The sequence below is a fragment of the Chlamydotis macqueenii genome, chromosome 18, assembly GCF_036417535.1.
Source record: "Chlamydotis macqueenii isolate bChlMac1 chromosome 18, bChlMac1.mat, whole genome shotgun sequence".
Lineage (NCBI taxonomy): Eukaryota > Metazoa > Chordata > Aves > Otidiformes > Otididae > Chlamydotis > Chlamydotis macqueenii.
Window position 1 is genome coordinate 3,755,292 of NC_141573.1, and position 20,111 is coordinate 3,775,402.

The window sequence follows — 20,111 nt, forward strand, 5'->3', positions numbered from 1 at the left end:
TGGGGTTTTTTTAAACAGCTACGACTTCAATAAACATTGGATAATTCGCTCTAGAAACAAAAGATCCCACTCAGGGCTATGTATAATAGCTAGACAAGATATTTCAAAATAAATAATCTTTTGGGAAAATAAATAACTCTAAGAAATGCAACTGATTCACACTAAACATTTCCAAAGCTGATAGTCAGAAGATCCCTACCACACCATCTTCAAACTCCTGGGTGAGAGCACTTATGAAAATTTATAACGAAAACCAGCAGGGATTTTCATAAGGTTATAGAACTGAAACGGTAAGTCAGAGAGAAAATGCTTCTTTATCCGTAATATTTTCCATGTAGATAAAATGCCAGTGTAAAACGGAATAAAATATGGCGAGATGCGACATCTCCCCCTTAACTCATTGACAGATAGCAGTAAATTAACAAGTGATGTTTATTAGTTTAATATTCAAATATGATGAACAGAATCAAAAGACTGCTCCATATAAATGAGTGATTTTGAAACCCCTGAAATTACAATGCCGACTCGGCGAAGTGAAGTGCATTGAACCCTACCTCTCCTCTGTCAGAGTCTTGCACATCTCCTCAAGAACTCCTCACAGACTATAACGTTCAGGCACACAGATTTCTCTCGGAGCAGTGCCAGGCGCTCCGTTGAGGAGAACTGGCACAGCTCCACTGAAATAAAAAGACTGAGGCTAACTTACACCGAGCACACGCCCGGCCCTTGCGAATGAATTTCCCATGGACCTATTTCTGCAGCCGTCAGCTCAGCAAAAACCCGTTTAGCAGTAGTTCTGCTCGATTCAAGGTTGCAGAATTTGGCCTCTACTCATTTTTGGGTCCTCTTGATTTGACGCAGTATGCTGAAGTGCTAAGCATAACTTGGCAGGGGCTTTCCCCTCCCCAGCATCTTTTGTTTGGTATAGACATTAGGAAATAAATTAACGAGTTATGCGTGCTTTTCTTTACAGCAAAAAGAAGGAAAAAGAGTTTTCAGATTAAGTTTCTGAATCATGAACCAGCAAAGATTTATAATTAAAAATTTATACGCAAACCTCTGCAGTGTACTGAGTTTAAATCAACCCCGTTATATAAAGACCCTTGCCTTAAAACATGAAGTCAAATGCAAAAAAAAAAACCTGATTGTAACCAGAGCAAAAATCTGATTGAGTACAGCAGCAGCCACTGCTCATTAGTCAGGTGTCCCAAGGACAGCTGTCAAAAGCGGAAATCACCCCCACACAGCTCTAAAATTTTAATTCTTACATGTAGTAAGTGGAGGAATACTGCAACTACACCCACCTCAGTCCCTGTAAAATATTTCCCAGATTTAAAGTTATTTCAAGTGTTAAAGGAGGACAACTTATCTGGAGAAACTATACAAACACCCTCTGTCTCCCCTGCTGCGAAAGTACGAACAGTGTGCAAGACCAGAAATCTTTATGGACAAAGTTTATCTTCTGAGTTTTCATTCACACTTTTTTCCTTAATTTTTAAATATCTCATTTATTTTTTTTTCAGTTTGTATTCCTAAAGGGCCAGGTTTGTGAAGAACTTAGCAGAACTCATATAGATAAATAACCTGGTAACCATTCTCATCCCCAAAAGATTTAGATTAATTTGGATACAGCTTTGACAAACATTAAATCTCTTCTTTAATGATGTTCCTCAAACAAAACAGTTAGCAAAATATCTGAATTTCCTTGTATAATGTCACATTTTAATGTAAACATCAAATAATGTACCAAAAGTTTTACTGGAAAAAAAAAAAAAAATTAAAGCGGCACAATTCTTTATACCACCGGAGAAGGGGGGAGGAAAAAGCCAGATTACAAACATTTACACATGCATAGTGGAAAAAAAATTAAACAAACAAACAAAAAAGTATTTTACTAAATTCACGCATTTTTTTTAAAATAGTTATTAAATCTACTAAGCACCAACATACCTAAAAATTTATTTTCAGCTTCATGATTCATTTAAAAAACCTATCAAATTAACTTTTCAAACAAGCTTATATTACTAGCTTGTCCAAAAATAAAATGTAGAGTTTTTTTGGGTTTTTTTATTGGGTTTTTTTGTGGTTTTTTTTTGTGGTTTTTGTTTTTTTTTTTAATTGTTTATTTTAAAGTATACCAATACTTTTTATCTGAATGTTTCCAAACAATGGCATAGGTGTCTGCAAAGAATGCCTTTACTTTACCCTACAGTGGATGGAAAATACAATACCACATCATACAGAATCTAAAACTATAAAAGTCTGAGAATGCAGCATCCCTTCACAAAAAAGCTGATAAAACTGAAAGTATTTAGAAGATGCTGCACCTTTATTAAAAAAAAAAAAATTAAATGAATTTAAGCAGAAATAACATACATTTTTACATTAACTGGCCATTTCTGGTACAGAAACCCAGCATAGTATGCTAATGTTATTGAATAAATGTAAATGCTACTTACAATCTTCTTAAATACAATTTAGACAAACTTTTTTTTTTTGCTTTTTTTCTTTTTTCTTTTTTTTTTTTCCTTTTTTAAAGTTGTACAGGTAACCTCTCAGCTGCTAGCTTAATGCAACATATCGTTAACATTACACAAATTAAAAAATAATGTGTGTGTGTTTTCCTACAGAAAAGCTTCCAAAAAACCGACCCACATCAAAAAATGCAAAATAATGGAATATAATTAAAAAAAAAAAAAATTAGTTGCAAGTCTAGCAGCAAAGCAATTAAGTGAGGATATATTTACTAATATAAACAAAGGGAATATTTGCAACTACAAGTGAAGCCCCAACTATCTTAGATCTACTGACACAAATAAAAATTAAATTCTCTCTAAAAAAAATAATCTGGTTATTTAAAATAGGAGTAAAAGCCGTTGCTACCTGATGAACTACCTAGGCTAAGTTCCTGAAACAAAGACAAAGGGTCGCTATTCTTTTTTGTCTGCTCAGGAGGAGGTTTGGGCTTTGGCGGAGCCCGCAGAGCACTTGCGTAGGACATGACGGGCTTGCTCCCACCAGCGTTCTGCTGGCTGCTGCTGTTCGACTCCACGATCTGCTTGTTGGGCATGAGGGGTGGGAACTGGCCGAGATGCTGTAGCACGCTGTAGTTGAAGGAGTTGGACAGCTGGATGTTTTCGGCCTTCAGGTGTTCCTCTGGGGGCTTGACTGTCTTCGGTGGAGCTGCGGAAGAAGTAACCAGAGTGAACAGCTCTGACTTGGGAAATCTGTTCATAGTAACCCCAAAGCACGGCCAGGTACTGAAACGACCTCTTCTGGGAACCTTCCCCACCACCACCGCCAGTTTCCCATGGTTAGGCCCTCTTTGTCCGAGCAAATTTCATAATTAAGCTATCTAGCTTCATTTCCAACTACTGGACCTTGTATTATCCTTGTCAGCAATGCCAAGACTGACATTCAACGTGTTCTCCCTGCACGCGTACCTACAGAGCTCGTACCACCGAACCTGCAGCTCTGCACGGGCGAATTTAGCAGATGTGCTGAAGGTAAGCTGCTTCAGAATGTGATATACGCTAATTTAAACACTTTATCCACTGAGACAGCCCAAAGACTGTTTCATTCTTCTTGCTTTATAGCTTAATAGGCTAAAATTAAAATTTACAGCACCATATATAATTCACTCTCAAACAGCAATTCAGAGTCCTGAATGCCAACCGACTAATTATTGATATTTTAGTCTGAATGCATTCCTGCTAATTGATATGTTCTTGCTCCACATTTAACAACTCCTGTAACTATCGGAAAAAATGGTGCTTTAAACCATAGGTATAAAAGTGCTTCCAGGTGAATTTCCTGAATCCTAATGAGGGATCTTAGTTTTGTCTGGAGAATTCTGCTGTCTTACACAGCCAGAGAAACTCTGCACTGAAATGCAGATATAGGGTATATCTACAACAGCCTAGGAGCTGGGCAACAGATATATTTTGTAATTATTTCAGTCTTTAGAGGTACATGTTATTTGTAAAGTCCACATACAAAGACGTACCATCAAATGAGTACAAAAGTAGAAAAATCTGAGTATATCATTAAGTTTCTCACCAGAAGGGTCGCACACAGGCTTTTGGTTTTGATAAAGTACTCAAAAAAAAAAAAAACCAAACCTACAATAAACAATCCAACCCAGAGAAGAATGAATATAGAAAGAACATAAGCAAAACAGTTTTGCTAGGGTTGCTATGATTCCAAAAAGATATCAGAACACAAGGGAAAAAACCTCCCAAAAATAACCACAGCACTCAAGAGAAGACAAGTAACGCCAAGTGGGGCTAGAGGTGAATGCTCTGTGTGGCAGAGGTGTCTAACTGAGTAAGAAATACGAAATAAACATTGAATAATAACTTAAATAATTTTCTATCAACAGAAAAAGCAATGCAAATCAAGCTCTCAAATTGCAATTTTGGAAAGTGCTTGCATATAACACCACTGAGCAATTCAGAGCAGCTCTCCCTGCACTCCATAAATCCACGCGGATATAACCGCGTCCTTGTGCCGCAGCTATTTCTGATGCTCAGGAGACAGAAACTCTTGAACAGTCTGCTATCATGATTGCCCACTCTCAGGCAACAAATACCGGCACAGCACTAGGTCATCTCATTCTCATGGATTGTTATTTCATGAATAAAAATCAATAGTAACCAGAAACACTGCAGTGACTGGTCATTAACCCCTAGCGAAAGAAAACACACCTGGGCTTTAAATACGCCCATCGCAGCCAGAGAGCTGTAAATGCAGAGCAGCCATAAAAATGGAGATTTGTTTGCATGAACATTAGATACAGCGCAATCCTGCATATACATTTATTTACAAAACAGAAACCATGCTTAACTACAATGAAAAGTATTCTTGTAGCAAATGCAGACGCCAGTCAAAGCTTCTCCCTTTTGGTTAGGATTTGTTATTTGGCAGCAAACGTACAGATATGGTACTTTCTACATACTCATATTTCCTCTGAGGATTTTACTCACAAACATGTTATTAATCTTTACATCAAGGGGTAATGGTTTTAAAGTACATGGAGGAAAATTCAGACTGGACATTAGGAAAAAATTTTTGACAGTGAGGGTGATGAGACACTGGCCCAGGTTGCCCAGAGAGGTGGAAACGTTCAAGGCCAGGTTGGCCGGGGCTCTGAGCAACCTGATCTGGTTGGAGATGTCCCTGCTCCCTGCAGGGTTGGACTGGATGGGCTGTAAAGGTCCCTTCCAACCCAAACCGTTCTGTGATTCTAAGATTAAAGCAAGGAAATGTGGTATCAGCTGATCCCAATACAACCAGTATCTATTAGATAACCAGAGAGTCTAGAGAGTAACATCAGAGATGGATGCCACGCTTGATGACACATACTAGCATGCATTCAGCTTCTTGATTTTCAGTAAAAATATAAATAGATTGAAGGCGGTGCCCTGAGCTTGAAGCTTTGAACTTAGCACAAGAGATTCAGTCATAAATATGGTTTTGTAAAATAACATTTTCACACTTTCTAAATGAAAATGCTCATTAGGAACTTAACTCTTGAGTGCTGTCGCTGATGTAAATAGCTTTTTTTCATTCGGTCTGCACTGCATGTTTTTACTTCACAATTACTATACTATGAAATTACAAGATGTTTTAAGTTTATAAAATTTTACCAAAAGCAATTAGATCTTTTAAGGGCAATAAAACTAGCTTATAAAGAATTTTTCACATTATTAAGTGTTTTAATAATCATGCTGGAAAACTGTTCACATTTTTATTAATTTTTTTTTAATTACCATTGGAGATCCTTAAACCAAAATCACAGAGAAGAAACTGTACTATCTTGGTAATTTTGTGTTTCACAAACATTAAAAATACAGAGAACAGAAGAATAGCTGCACTGCTCCAACTCTCTACTTCCAGCTTTTTTTAATCACTGAAAAGTTAATTTACTTTCTCTCTGTTAAATCAATCACCAGGGAAGCCAGGTTCCAGTGTGATTCTTCCACGGTGAGAGTTTAAACTTCACCATTACTTTGATGAAGTATTTACTGGGAAATACCCTGAGAAGCAGAGATCAAGTCTGTACCTACCTAACAACTCCCGGGGTGGAACTGCTCTGTTGGCTCCGTTGCATGGAATGTTTGGGTACGGGGCAGATGAGGAGGAGTTTACCCACAGCTCAGGTGATGAGTAGTTGAAAGATGACTGGTTATTGTGGTCCTGAAGCTCTTTACACTGACCAAGACTGTCTTGAGGAGCGCTTAATTCTTCAGAACAAGCCTGGACTGAACTAGAGGAAATTCTTCTTTGGTACAACGGCCTGCCTGGTCCTCTTGGTTCATACTGTGAAAAACAAAGTAAAACAAAAAAAAAAAAGGTCTTTTGCTCCTTTTACTCAACTGCATGTATCAAATACCATTTTCCCATCCATTTTTTTCCCATCCATTTTTTTTTCCCTGAAATGTGTTACAAAAAAAAAAAAAAAAAAAAAAGTCCTTTGCATTTAGGAAAAAAATTAATACATTTCAAGTTCTATGTTGTATATTGCAGTCCCTGATAATGTATTTTAATCACACCAGGCAGACACAGAATTTTAAAGGAAGTGCAAAGAGTGTCAACTGAGATTCCTAAATTCTTATCAACCTTTACATCTCACACTCCTACGTGGGAGATGTATCACATAGTGAGGAGGAAGATACTCAGCATTTACAAAGGAAGCAAAGGAAGCACAGAAAGATACAAGAGCAAGAGAAAATGTTCAATTACAATGTAGAGAGGAAAAAAATGGCTCTTAGTTTCCAAAGGACAAATGAGTGACCTGTACACCAAGATTTAGGGAAGCAGGATACATTTGTACACTGCATTTTGTGTATGTACACACAGAACAAATGCTCTGGAGGGGTGTGTGCCCTCAGGAGAAATAATGCAGAGAATTTTATCTGAAACCAGAGACAACCTTGGTTGTACAAACCCTGTAGATCACAGAGACGAAAGTGGCAGGAGCTCCATTAATTAACCTGGTGGCTTCAAGAGTTCAGATTTAAGGCCCCTCTAAATTTTCAGCCCTCTCAACTTTCTCAAGATTCAAAGCAAGCCTATTGTATTAGTTTGTTTTAAAAAGATAAGCACAGTATTTGCTTCCTTCTGCACTGCACTGGCTAACAACAGCACAAATAACAGAAGTCACAGAAGTAAATCCATACTTGGTAAAGCAAAAAGTAAACGTCCTAGTAAAATATCATTAAAAAATTAGCTAAATAAACAGCAAATAACTTGCTTGTGGCGTCCCAATATTGTTATTATATCATCCACAAAAAAAAAGAGACAAGGAAAAAAGAGTGCATGAAAGAAAACTAATATCTTGTTCTAGCGACACTATTATGATATACCAAGGGAACAGCACGTAAGATATCCGGTCACTCTACTCTCTTGAGGACACTCTTCAAAACCAACAAACAAAATTTGGAAGTTACTGCCTGAATCACACCCCAAACGTATACTTGTTATTGAGTTTACTGGGGAATTTTGGTAAGCAATCAGGAAATTATAAAAGTTCTGGACACTTGCATACAGGACCAGACAGAAGGTAAGTATTCCCTTTTACACGCGGTTCAAATCTGGTTTGACTGAACATATGCAAAAGCTTTCAAGTATCAAGTCAACGAACAGAAATAGCGATTGAGGAAACACTTTAGTATGTGTATCAAAAGTCAGGACATCCCCTTGACACCTGCCTTCTATGAGGGATCTCTGTTAAAAATACACCTAAACCCGCATTTTTATTTCTTTGTATATTCAGTCCTACTACCAGTTGCACTAGCAGTCTTGGAAACTTCACATGCAAGTCTCTGTCTTGTACCATTTGTACTGCAATTGGCATTCCTGTCACATATTTTGAAAGGATGAAGGAGTAAGAACTAAAACGAATTTACACTAATTACATAAAGGCTCACTCTATTTGTCTTCAGATAGCAGGAGCTGTCACAAACTCTGCAGGAATATTTATTAGTTTATTACTGCTGAAAAGCCATTGTTCCCGTGCCCCGCTGTACTGACGGCATTTACTGTTGTCACAAAGTATTTGATTTTATACAAGGTGGTATGGCTTAATGGACTGAGACAGAGAATTTTTAAATGTCTATAAAACCAAACCTCACTACAGCTTTAGCTGGGCCTGAGGACTCCATTAACCTCTCTGGATCTGTATAAGATAGTAATTTGTAAAAATGCACTGGAATTCAATTTTAGTTATTTTACTCAGGCACGTAAACTTAATATTTTCTATTTTCAGAAGTTGAAAGACAATTAAATATGTTTTATGTGGGATGGTGATGAGCAGGGATATCCCCACAGCTTCTGTAAAAACCTTGACAGAAATGCATCACAGAACAAGGCACTTAACTTTATGCACAAATATTGGATTACATGCAGTCAGTGCAAGATTATCTGAGAATATTAATTCTGACATTCCTGGAATACAACCTGGCTCCAGCATGCTCCATGTCTACATATCACACACTCCGTAGCACTCTGGATTCCAACAGGGATCAAAAACTCCTGTTGAAAACAGGACCTGTCCTAGTTGTATGTGCTTGCATAGTCGGCATCCCATAACACACACTCTTTGAGTGCAGAACAAAAAAAGATCGAGACGGACAGAGCCAGCCCTGGTGTGGCAGGGTTTGTGCTGGACCCACATTCACGCAGCACAGCTGAATATCTCTGCACTGATTTCCAAGATACAAAATACACAGGATGGCCTTACACAGAATTAGCTCAGGCCAGGTGGGATTTACTGAATCAGGTTTTGTACCATGTTGAAACAACTGTACGGCTATGGTCTCAAGTTCGTATGAAAAGTAACTTAACAATATTCACAGTTTAATACTGAGCCAAACTGGCTGGCTGATTCAAGCTGACTTCCCAGAAAGGCATTTCATGAGTATTCACCTAGGCTATGGTAAAATTGCACTCTAAATAAATGACATGCAGATAATTGAGCAACGATTGCAAAAAACCTCTGAGCAACATTCAAAAAACAGTAATATTCAAAAAGCCAAGACCTCCCACTTAGTAGAGAAAATGCTATACCTGCAGTGATGAGAACCACGAATACGCACAGGGTGAACAGAGAAAATGCAGAAAAAATTTTTACCTTACAGAAGTTCCCAGCATGAACTTTTAATATGTGAGGTATTTTGCATTCACGACCACTGCAGAATATAATTTGAAATTAAAATGACATGACAATTGCATACGCAGACTAAAATGCCTACCTCTTCTAAGCTGTGGAGCGAAGAAGCAGATACTGCTCGAGATGTGAGTGGATGAAATGGCTCCTGACCTACCGCATGCGGATGATTCTGTATTTGTATAAAAGGGTTTTGTTGCGACCTATGGGGCAATGGAGGTATACCATAATGAAAGCCTTGCCCCATCAGGTGATTCTGCTGCAGGTTAGCGTAAGTCCATGATCCATCAGGTTGCAGGTATTTCAAGGGAGATGGGGTTATATGTTCAGATGGCATTGAGAAAGGAGGATTGTATATTTGGGGTAAATGCTGCTGAAATGCTGGGTTACTGGGTATTTCAATGTCTCTGTTGTTTTCAGTGAAGTTAGGAAAGTGACCGCTGTGGTTAGAATTGCAGGAAGGAGAAGGGAGTGCTGGTGGGCTTCTGGGCTGAACTTGTCTGTATTGCAACAGTCTTGACTGGGGGGGTGGCATCTCAGCTAAGTCCCGACTTTCACTTTGATCACGGTGTGACAGTTCTCTGAGCAAATCCTGGAATCTGTATTGACAGAATAAATGTATTAAGAAAAAGAAAAAATGTTTTGCTGAAATCCCACTCTTCTTGAGGTTGAGAAAACTCAAAGCACAAAACACTGAATTTAAATACACTCATCTTTGCACTTACTGACCCTAACTTCAAAGGATATGACTGTGAGCAATCAGAAATTAGGCACAAGAGGATTAATTGGATGAAATACCTACCTGAATCGTCTCAAAGTTTTAGTATCTCTTCATATTTCCTTTTCGGTCAGAAGAATCAATTTTTTGTTATCTCTTAAGAGACAACTAAGGTAAGGATTTCCTGCTTTATTATACAAAGTTAAGAACTTCATATAGTTCAAGAAAATTTTAACCCTTTAAAAGGCAAAACCCCAGAACAACCAGGCATTCTCCTCACTTGCACAAATATACTTCCAATCTTCTTGAAAAGGTCAAGAATATTCAATTCAGCACTTCACAGTCAGATAAGAGAGCATTTAGAGACTTTACCACGGCTATAACAAACCAGATGGAAAATAAAGCATAGTGGGAGATGACAGTAAACAGAGGCAATTTAAAAATCCAGCCTTTACAATACACATGATTAAAGCTGATGACCACTGGAACCATTTTTCTGCTTATGCTCAACAGCTTCCTTTCTTGCCCCCTAATGCTCCATCTCAGATATAAGCATTCTTTTCCAGTCTGCTTTTAAAAGCAAAGGCTTTTTGAAAAGGAAGAAAAATTTAGGTTTTACTGGGGAGCAGTGTTTGGGAAGGGGTTGGTTGGTTGTTTTCAAGCACATAAATCTGAGACTGCTAATTCAATTTGAAGAATTTACGACTTAAATAGGCCTTAACTACACTCAGACACCTCTTTTATAAACACAAGGTTGTTACTCTCTATCCATTCCTTATTCCATAAACACAGCACTGAAAAGCTCCATAAAAGTATTTTTTCCACTACAGCTTTACTACCCAATATACTAACAGAATAAAGCATAACACATAATAAAAGCACAGTTGTAAGTCAGCCTGTCAACTGTTTTAACCTTCATAATAACAGCAGCCAAAAGCAATACCTTTAAGTGCCTTGCACTTGATCACAGTGTTACAGATAGGTGCCCACTGCTCAATTTTACACAAGCTCTGATGACTCAGTAAACAAATACCTTGAATATGTTGCCTCTGTTTCATCTTCTGTATTACTGGCAAGTTTCCAGTTTGCCCTAACTTGCTGCTGTTGATGCAATCCAATTGGTTGCTGAGGAAGATGTGGTAGATGAGGATGGTGATGGTGTTGATATGGAATAGTGCCTTGACTGAGATAGGCATTATGTTCATTCCATTGCTGTAACCTGGCTTGTTGTTGCTGCCTTATTGTTTCCAAAGCTACATTTCCATGCATACGATCTACAAAAATAGTTTTAAAAAAATAATTTATCTAATGCCCCTTTTCAAAGATCTTTATGTCAGAAAAAAAAAAAAAAGAATACTTTTTATACAGTATATTCCAGGGCCTAGTATATACTAACTGCATTGCAGTGTATAACCTGGTTATTTAAATCATATGGAAAATCATATAAACATGAATCTTCTAATAAAGTGCTGAATATTCAAACATGCCTCAAGCAGCAAATTATGCTCAATGACATTACTTATGGAAACTAACCCAACAATGACCCAATTCAGAGCAATATGCCTGAAAAGGTAAATACCTCCTTCATTTTCACTTCAATGTAGTTAAAACTGCACGCTCTGAATTTAAATAAAGGAAAGTCACCTACCTAAAGTGTCCCCTAAGGGCATTCCTGATGGATTCTCTTCAATGAAGTTGTTCAAGTGGGTTGGCAGAACAGGGTTGTGCTGTGCAATAGGCCTCAAAGGATTATTGACTTCTTGTAACATAGGTGGGGGGTGTTCTGAAATCACAGCATCTACAGCAGGAGAGTGCGGTCGGTGGGGAATTGGATTATTAAAAAAAGACTGGCTGGGGCCTGCCTGGTAAGCAGGGGAAAGCTGTGAAGGTTGTGGAGGCTGCTGATTCAAATGATTATGCTGCTGAACTACCTGGCTTTGCTGGGGTGGCATTTGGTTTTGTTGTTCAGGCAAATGGTTTTGCTGTTGATTTAAAAGGTTTTGCTGCTGTTGCAGAGGATATGGCTGCCTCGGTATCTGTGACAGGTGCTGGAAGTGGCGATTGGGAACTGCGTACTGGGAGTGGGGTGGGGTGAGATGTAGATTCAGCTGCCTGGGGTTAAGATTATCTTTGCGATGAAATTTAGCGTTAGGATAACCAGCACTGGAACGTGACTCTGGGCTTCTATTCTGAGAATTTGCTTCTAAGTCAACCTAGAAAATAAGAATGAAAAAAACTTTGAAAATTCACATTTAAAAACAAAAACAAACAACCAAACACACCAGTAATTAATAAATTCATTAAAAGAGGGAATATTAAAAAAAAAAAAACAAACAAGACAAACTCACCTGCTTGGATTCCACAGGTTTCTTCTCAGGTGTTCGAATTTTATTTATTTCAGGTCCAGCAGTGTTTTCACTTTTACCTAAAAATATTTTAAAAATTAATTAGTTCGTTTCAATGGAAAAATGATTATTTTGAGAGATTTTTCCAGACAAGGGAAACTTTGACTTATTAGTATCACATTTACAGCATCATAGAGATTCAATATAATTTACTCAAACAACACTTTTCCTCTAATCTCTGCACTTTGTTCATTAGCCATCACCAAGTAGTTCTTCCAACTTAATTGCAAATAACATCAGCAGCAGTTACCACTGGACTGCAGAACAGAGACACCAATTATACCCCCAACACACACTCCCCCCAACTTTGACGACTTCCTGCTCTGAATCTCACAATATCTTAGCAATTCTATTTGTAATGGCAAACCACAGGTTATTTCCCCAACTCTGTGGATCCCTCGATGTCACTTAAGAGAAAAAAAAAAAAAGGAAAAAAAAAATCCTTTCCACAATGCCCTATTTAAAGTACAAACTCCTTCAAAACAATTTGCAACGCAATTTCAACAACTAACCATTTCGACTTTGTTCATGTTGCTCCTTGTCTGGATGCTGAAGCTGCTGCTGCTGTCCTATGCTAACTGGAGAATGGTGTCCCAGGCCATAAGGGATAGGAGACCCACGCCCATGTGCCTGTAACAGGTTCATATTATATGCCATAGCTGCTTGATGAGTAATGATTCGAGGGTCAACTGCAAACCTACCCTGATACCCCGTCCATGGTACCTACATAATTTAAAAAAAATAAAAAAAAAAAAATAAAAAAAAAAAAAAAAGAGATGCAATCTGTTAAGGCACATTAAAGGAAGAAAAGTGACAAGCACACTGATATGACATCGGTAATACCCAGCTCTCCCTGCATCGGATGACCTGACACACTAACACACAGCTACAGCTGGTGCTGCAAAGGGAGAGCCGTACGGGCGGGCCTTGCAGCAAGAGGCAAAGAGCAAAGATGCTGGAGGACTACCCTGGGCAAAACATTTTGTATCAAAACCCATTCTTGTTTTGGTGGTTTCAAAATCCAGAGAGAAAAGACTTACGGACAAATTGTATTTTAATAACCTTTAAATTAATCTCTTCTCTAAATAAATATAAATGGGTGAAGTTCAAAAAATAAAAGTCCTTTCTCCTGGTAGTTAAAAGAGACATTAGGCTCTGTCCCAGGGGGGAAACAGAGCGACATCTCTAAGCAGAGGAATTCTTTGTGGTTCTTTTCCCACCCAGTGTTGTAATCCTGTAACCCAGGATGAGCGGGCACACCATACCTCCGCACCCACAGGGCACTCGGTGAGGTTAACAGGACTATGGTAGCATCGAGAGACTATCCACGTGTTAGGAACGACAGGGCCACTCCAAAGTGTCTACGCTACACGACACATCTACTGCAGACCACCTTCCTAAATATTTCAAGTAAAATCACCTCCTGAAAGCACGTAAAAAAGTCAGGGATTGTTACAACATTTTAAATTTTATTCCTAAAAGGAATGCAAAGGAAGACAGCCTGGATCAAATTAGTTCAATCTTGTCCTTTAGGGAATTTATTAAAAAGAGTAAAGCGTATGAGTAAGAGTGTGCATGAAAAGTAATCATCAACACTCAGATTGAGAAAGCATCCTTTCCTGATGACAGCAGACAACCTCCTCATGTTTTTAGCTTGGATATGGAAACTGCCTTAAACAAAGCAAAGAGATCATTTTATCTTACACGAACATAAACACATTTTACTTCAGTCCCTACTGGCTTTAAGTGTAACAACTTTCATGCAATGCTTTTTTTACATTAGTATTTGCCCTTGAAATGTGCACTTTGAACTTTAGCTTTAGGCTGCTATTGCATCTGTACAATCCCAAATCATCTCCAGGAAGCTTCTTTTCCAAAGCAGCTGTCTCATTAGTACCTCAGTCTTCCCACTTAATTATTTAAAAAAAAAACCCATCCTCAGGGAAGGTGAGCTCAAAACACTTATTTTTAATATATTTCTTTTGATCAGAAAAACATAAAAATATATTAACCTTGGAACAATAAGACAGAACCTTTTTAATTATCTTCGTTTGATATTAATATAATGTGAGCAAGCATGACAAAGATACAGCTGCTGGCCTTCTCATTGCATTTAAATTTATCCATCACATGCAGACTTCTAGTAAGCTAGGAAAAAGGAAAGTTCCTTGACCTAGCAAAGAAAATCAATTTATAGCTGCCAGCTGATCCAAGACATACAACTGAAACTAGAGTTTCTATAGCAAGTCCCCTATAGAGCATCCATGACCTAAATTACAATACAGGACTTATATAATTATTAAAAAATAGATGAACTGTATGCCAGTGTTCAGCATGATGGATGGAGTTAAACACATCTGCATGTGTGGGTTCCATGGCCCTCATGTCTTCAGGAGCTGGGTACAACACGCGCATGTTACTCCACAACACCGCTTCGGCAGCCTTTGTTCTTTCCTCCCCATTCTCCTCCTGGAATATGTGACTGTGGAGGTTAAAAATAACGCAGAGACTATTTCTTTAATTTGTGTAAGTTTTGGTGAGAGAGTTTTATTTCTAATGCAAAATACCATACATAGATGTTGCCTAAAAGATTTGATTAGGGATCTCCATTGTGTTCTCAAATGTCATTAAGGAAAAGGATTGGAGAGGAAACTGGTTTGCTATGAGGTTCTGGAAGGGGAGAACATCCCATTATGCTTATTTTTCTTATCACTTCACTTCAGACACCTTGCGCTGCAGACATCCAAAGCTGGTAATTTAAACTGTATGAAGTCAATAAAGAGAAACAAGCTCTGTCTGAATCGCCTGTGTCTCTCCAATGATTAAGAACCAGACTAGGCCATTAATTCAGAGGCAGGTATCTCAAGTCTGATGGGACAGATCCCACTGGTGTGCCTAAACCTAGAGATGAGAAAATACTCCGAATTACATTAACATGAAATTGCTTTTAGACCGCCTGGAGTTATTTGTGGGAGCAATGTTTTTAAATCCTCATTTTCTGGTGGTCCTCCGCACAGCCACTCCTAGAGCTGGCTAAGCCCACATATTTGAAGTAAAGTGCTGAAAAAGCCTGCAAAAATATTCACTAGCTGATTTTGCCATTCATTTTTGTACACACAGTAATTGAGGGGGATGAAAAAAAATAGAAAATGAATTCTTACAGGCAAAGGCACAGACATGACCATATTTCCTCCATAGACAGCAGGTACGTATAGAATACTTGTCCCAGTGTGTGGATCTATCCTTTGAACAGGACTTGGAGATTTCCCCAGGTTGGGGTGAGGTCCCAGAGGAGGAGGGGGAGGAGTATATGCTCGGATAGGATTTCCGATTAGAACAGAAGGATTGGGTTGAACTGAAAAGAGAGGGGAAAAAAAAAATATATATATATATACAAAAAAAGAAGACATACACAAAAAGAATAAGAAGACCATCTCTTTCTTTTTTTCATCTTAATAGCATCTATCTTTTTAAAACATGTGTGCAACTCTAACAGCGTAGGTCTGATACAATGAGAGAAAGCATTAATCAAATCCTGTATCCCATTTCAAAAATTTGAAGAGGCAGAAAATACGAGTTGAGATACAGAGAAACAAGTAGCTGGTAACTGCACTAATGAAAGAATGTCCCAAACCAATTAAACACGCTGACAGTCAGAGGAGCTGTTAAACACTGCATCAAAAACTAGAACCGTGCTCCTTTCTTTAGCAGGGAAGACGTTTTGAATTAATGCTTTTTCAAATTAATAAAATTATTAAGCTGTTGCATGCTACCTTGCAAAAGTATGATCAGCAATATCTGGCTATATGACAGTACAACGTAAGTTCAGAGTACATCATAAACCAGTGCATGCAATGTAACGTCCTAACTCTCACAGGGTGAATACACTGCTACAGTATTTTACCTTACAAGTTTCAAACACAGTCATTTTTACAAGGCCAACAACAATGCTGTGTTAAGGTCACTGTGCACACCACCTATAAAGGCACAGACTCGTAAATACCTACCCTCCACTTAACAGGCTATCATCTGTTTCCCAAATGCGCACCAGTAAATGGCTTTTAAATAGAAAACAGACCAGATATACTCAATTTATGTCAAATTACTATCAACTTCACTGAAGCCAAATCAGCGTGAGCTCAGAGGAATTCCTTCAGTAACAGCAGAGATACTCACCAATTCCGTCAGGCGGGAAATGGTCATTCTGGTTATGATGGTGGACCTTGCCCTTTAAAGGGAAAAACAATCATAGTAATGCTTTGCATTCTTACGTAAACCAAAGCTTTTTATTTCAAGTGAAGGTTATAATTAAACACAAAATAGAGCTTGAAAGAAATTAGCCCAACATTTTCTTCTCACACATTCAAATGTTCAGCTCCATCACATGACTATGAACTCACAAAGCTGGACATTAAATACCACTCATTCAATTAACCAGTGGGTCATTACCAGTCCCTCTGGGGATACTCTCTCCCAAGACCTGTTTTCAGGTGCAAGAAGAGCTATAGCAAGCTACTTTGAGTTTCCTTTCTTACCATTTCATTCCCCACTGTCTCACTTCTTTTAGGAGCAGCACCCAGTACTAACATAACCCTCGGTGCTCCTCTTCCGCAGCAGCTCTTCGTTTTAGATCAGCACAATACATTTTCTTCTCCAGGTTTCAACTCAAGAACCCTGGAGACGCAGTAGCTGTCACCAGTCTTGCTCAGCTGCTCACCCAGGCTCATGAGAGGTTGCCTCCCTACCCCATCTCACGTATCTCCTTCTGGACTTTGGCCCCTTAGTGATTGCTCCCCCAAAAGTACAACACAGTAGAGTCAAGAACCAGGGTATTCTGGGGAAACTGTTTTTCCTCAGTGAATTGTACATTAGAAAAGGAGCTTAACAGAACGGAGTTATCCCTCCTACACGCTCACGCGTTTATAGCATCAGCTAATCAGTTAATATTCATAAACTGTGAGCACATATTCAAATGCTGGTATGCTCCTAAGTCTTTTGCAGGATAGGAACACCTCACTTAATCTGGACCTAAGTACCTTCACAAATTTTAAATAAATCTAAAAACCCTTTGATTCTGCAAAACTTTTCTTACCCAGGAGATAAGTCCAGGCAGTTTTCCAGCAGTCTGAGCAAATTAGTCAGGGTACAAAGACAGGTTGTTTGACAATGTTGACTCATGCATAAACCAGATTAAAGAATTCGTCTCTGAATTTTCCTCTAGTTTTAAAAATCAATTGTTGAAAAATAAAATAATAATAGCTTTTCATTGAAGTACTTAAACAAAAGAAACCTGTTTATTCACTACAGAGAACAAGATTCAATCTGAAAATGCAGAGGAGCTACGTGCCTTAATCACTCAGGGCCGGTGCAAGGCATTTCTGTATCTGTTATGCTGTCAGCATCGAGCTGCATGTGCAGAGGTCTAACAATCTCTGTTCTACCTACAATATTTGTACTTTATAGATGCTATGTTTTTAAAACTGAAATAGCAAATAATTACATCCATTTGTAAGAACAGCTGTCCCTGTTGAACAGGAGCTTCAGCATGTAACGGTATCAGATTGGTAAATATGAGTCAAATGGGACCATTTTTAAGTTGGGGAAGGGAGGTGCTGCCTTTCTTTCGTCTTTTTCTTTCAATAGTGTTGATGGCTTAATGACTTTAGAATAGTCTATTAATGACTTGACTATTATAATTTCTCAAGGATTTCCAGATCAAGGTTCATTTCCCTACCCACCTACGGAATACCTAAACCTGGTGGCAACTGAGAGCACTGGAGCACAGATACACTCAGTGTCCTCTAAAAACCAGCTACCTTCAGAGTATAAAAATCTGTATTACATAAAGGCACTTAGAGAAAACTCAGACAAAGATTTAGGCAACTTCAGGCAGTTAACAGCCTCCTTACTCCTACGATCCCCCTTTAGTGAACAGACAGGAGAAGAGAGCACTCTCCAGAGAGTTAATCAGACCTATGGTCCTCACTGACTGCATGAAATACCCAGGACTGTGATGCATCCCAACAAAGTGCCTGAATCGAGGCCGGAAAGCTGGAGCACAAGCAGTGAACTGGAGGTAGGCAGAGTTGTAAAATTCAGAGCCTAATTTACAGGACTCTAACCACCCTGCGGGAAGCTCCGAGTTCTGAAAACTTTCCATTTCCACAGCATCGCCTTTAATAAAGGCTGTGCCTGTCCAATTCTGCTGTTCCTCCCGCGCTTCCACCAGCCCCAGCCAAGCTGCACGACTGCAGCTGGAGGCAGATGCCCGCACGGACAGCCAGCCGTTTCCGAATTAGCCATTTTGCTTCTCAGAGAGACAGGACTGAAACTTTTTTCTTCTTTAAAAAATAAACAGCAAAGAGGTTTTTAATGTCCTTACACAAATCAAAGAGCAATCCTGCTGAATAAGAAGGTGCGGTTTTTACAAAATCCCTTTTCACCGCATGTGGGAAACAAGCCCTGAGCTGCAGGGATGTCCATAAACTCACCACAAACACTGCATCAGAGGCTGTTCTCATCTTTTCGCTACAAAATACACTAGCACTAGGTTTTTAATCTTTCATCTTTTAATGTTAAATATTGTACGGAGGAGGTCAAAAATAAGCAAAGCTAACCATCTGCTTTTAAAACTTGAGCAAAGGGAAATGTATCCCTTATCACAGCCATTTTCTGTGTGTGAGAGTATTACCTGCTTGCATTACTTCTGTTACTGCACATGCTAGCTGTCAATTGTATTCAGAGGGAAGAGATTTTCTTATAATTATGATATAGGTAGTTAAAACACTTCAGATCTTAAGCTGAAAATACAGTGCTGGCAGTTTGAAAGCATCTCTTCTGATTTCTACAGCAGGAGTGCTTAGTTTACTAACAAACTCAAAGTAAAATAAACAGAACAGTCTATTCACAGATTCTCAGCTGCCCCAGCCCCCTCCTTTTTTTTAATGTACTATACCTGCATTTCAAATACTTTTCTTTCATTTTAGGAAACAAAAAATACTAATAGTGATGTTCTATTATTAAAGAAAAGGCATTCAAGGCTGAAGCACTCACAAAAAATGAGAGGCCAGCAATGACTTTTGAAAGACAGTAATTTTTTAATGTATGGTTTTCTATAAGCCTAGTGTTTTGACACATGACTAGATGCTTTAGAAATCTGGTATTTGTTTCAGAAAGTAATGCATCTTGATGAAGAAACCAAATGTTCTCACTTACAAACTCTCTTCTGGGAAGGACTGCCAAAGGGAAGGCTTTCGTTTTTGTACTGTTAAAGTTAAAAAACCTGTTGTAAAAATTTCATTTAAATGATACAGCCTGCAACAAAAATGCAAAGCTAAAGGAAATATGGACGTTTCTTCTTTCTTGTACAACAGAATTCATCAGAAAGCTGACAACCTACATTTTAGTTGCATCTCTAAACACAATTTAATTAAATTATAACTCAAATGATTTTGAAATAAACTACAACGATCTTCTAAAATACAACTAATTACTAACATATGACCCCACAAAAATGGGGTCCAAACTTTAGTGTTATTCTTTCTCATCCTAAGGAAGCTCTGTATTTTCATGTCTTCTTTACCTGCTTTTACAAAAACAGCTGAGAAAATTACCACTGAGTAGTAATTTCGCCTCTCTGCCCTCTTGATGCTAATGAAATCTGGCCTTCTGCAGGACATTACCAGCGAGCTAGTCTAAACAATGTACTGTTTTACAACATATTTTTAACCACATCAATTATCTTACATCAGTCCCTGAATTTTAAACGTGATTTTTAGATCAAACTAAATCACTTTTGGCTATTATTTTTCACTTCCTT

General features: G+C 38.4%; 1 protein-coding gene across 5 annotated transcripts in view; it reads right to left on the bottom strand.

Annotated features, from left to right (window-relative positions):
• Window positions 1-418: 418 nt before the first annotated feature.
• HELZ (helicase with zinc finger) overlaps window positions 419-20,111 on the bottom strand; it is a 90,216-nt gene continuing 70,523 nt past the window's right edge. For all 5 annotated transcript variants that reach the window (XM_086762167.1, XM_086762166.1, XM_086762165.1 and 2 more), the window contains 9 exons: window positions 16,469-16,520; window positions 15,454-15,647; window positions 12,805-13,015; window positions 12,236-12,312; window positions 11,536-12,100; window positions 10,921-11,161; window positions 9,255-9,768; window positions 6,069-6,321; window positions 419-3,183 (listed from right to left, as the gene is read on the bottom strand). In XM_086762167.1, the coding sequence (XP_086618293.1) occupies window positions 2,852-3,183; window positions 6,069-6,321; window positions 9,255-9,768; window positions 10,921-11,161; window positions 11,536-12,100; window positions 12,236-12,312; window positions 12,805-13,015; window positions 15,454-15,647; window positions 16,469-16,520 (2,439 nt within the window). In that variant the 3' untranslated portion in view covers window positions 419-2,851. The remainder of the gene's footprint in view (window positions 3,184-6,068; window positions 6,322-9,254; window positions 9,769-10,920; window positions 11,162-11,535; window positions 12,101-12,235; window positions 12,313-12,804; window positions 13,016-15,453; window positions 15,648-16,468; window positions 16,521-20,111) is intronic.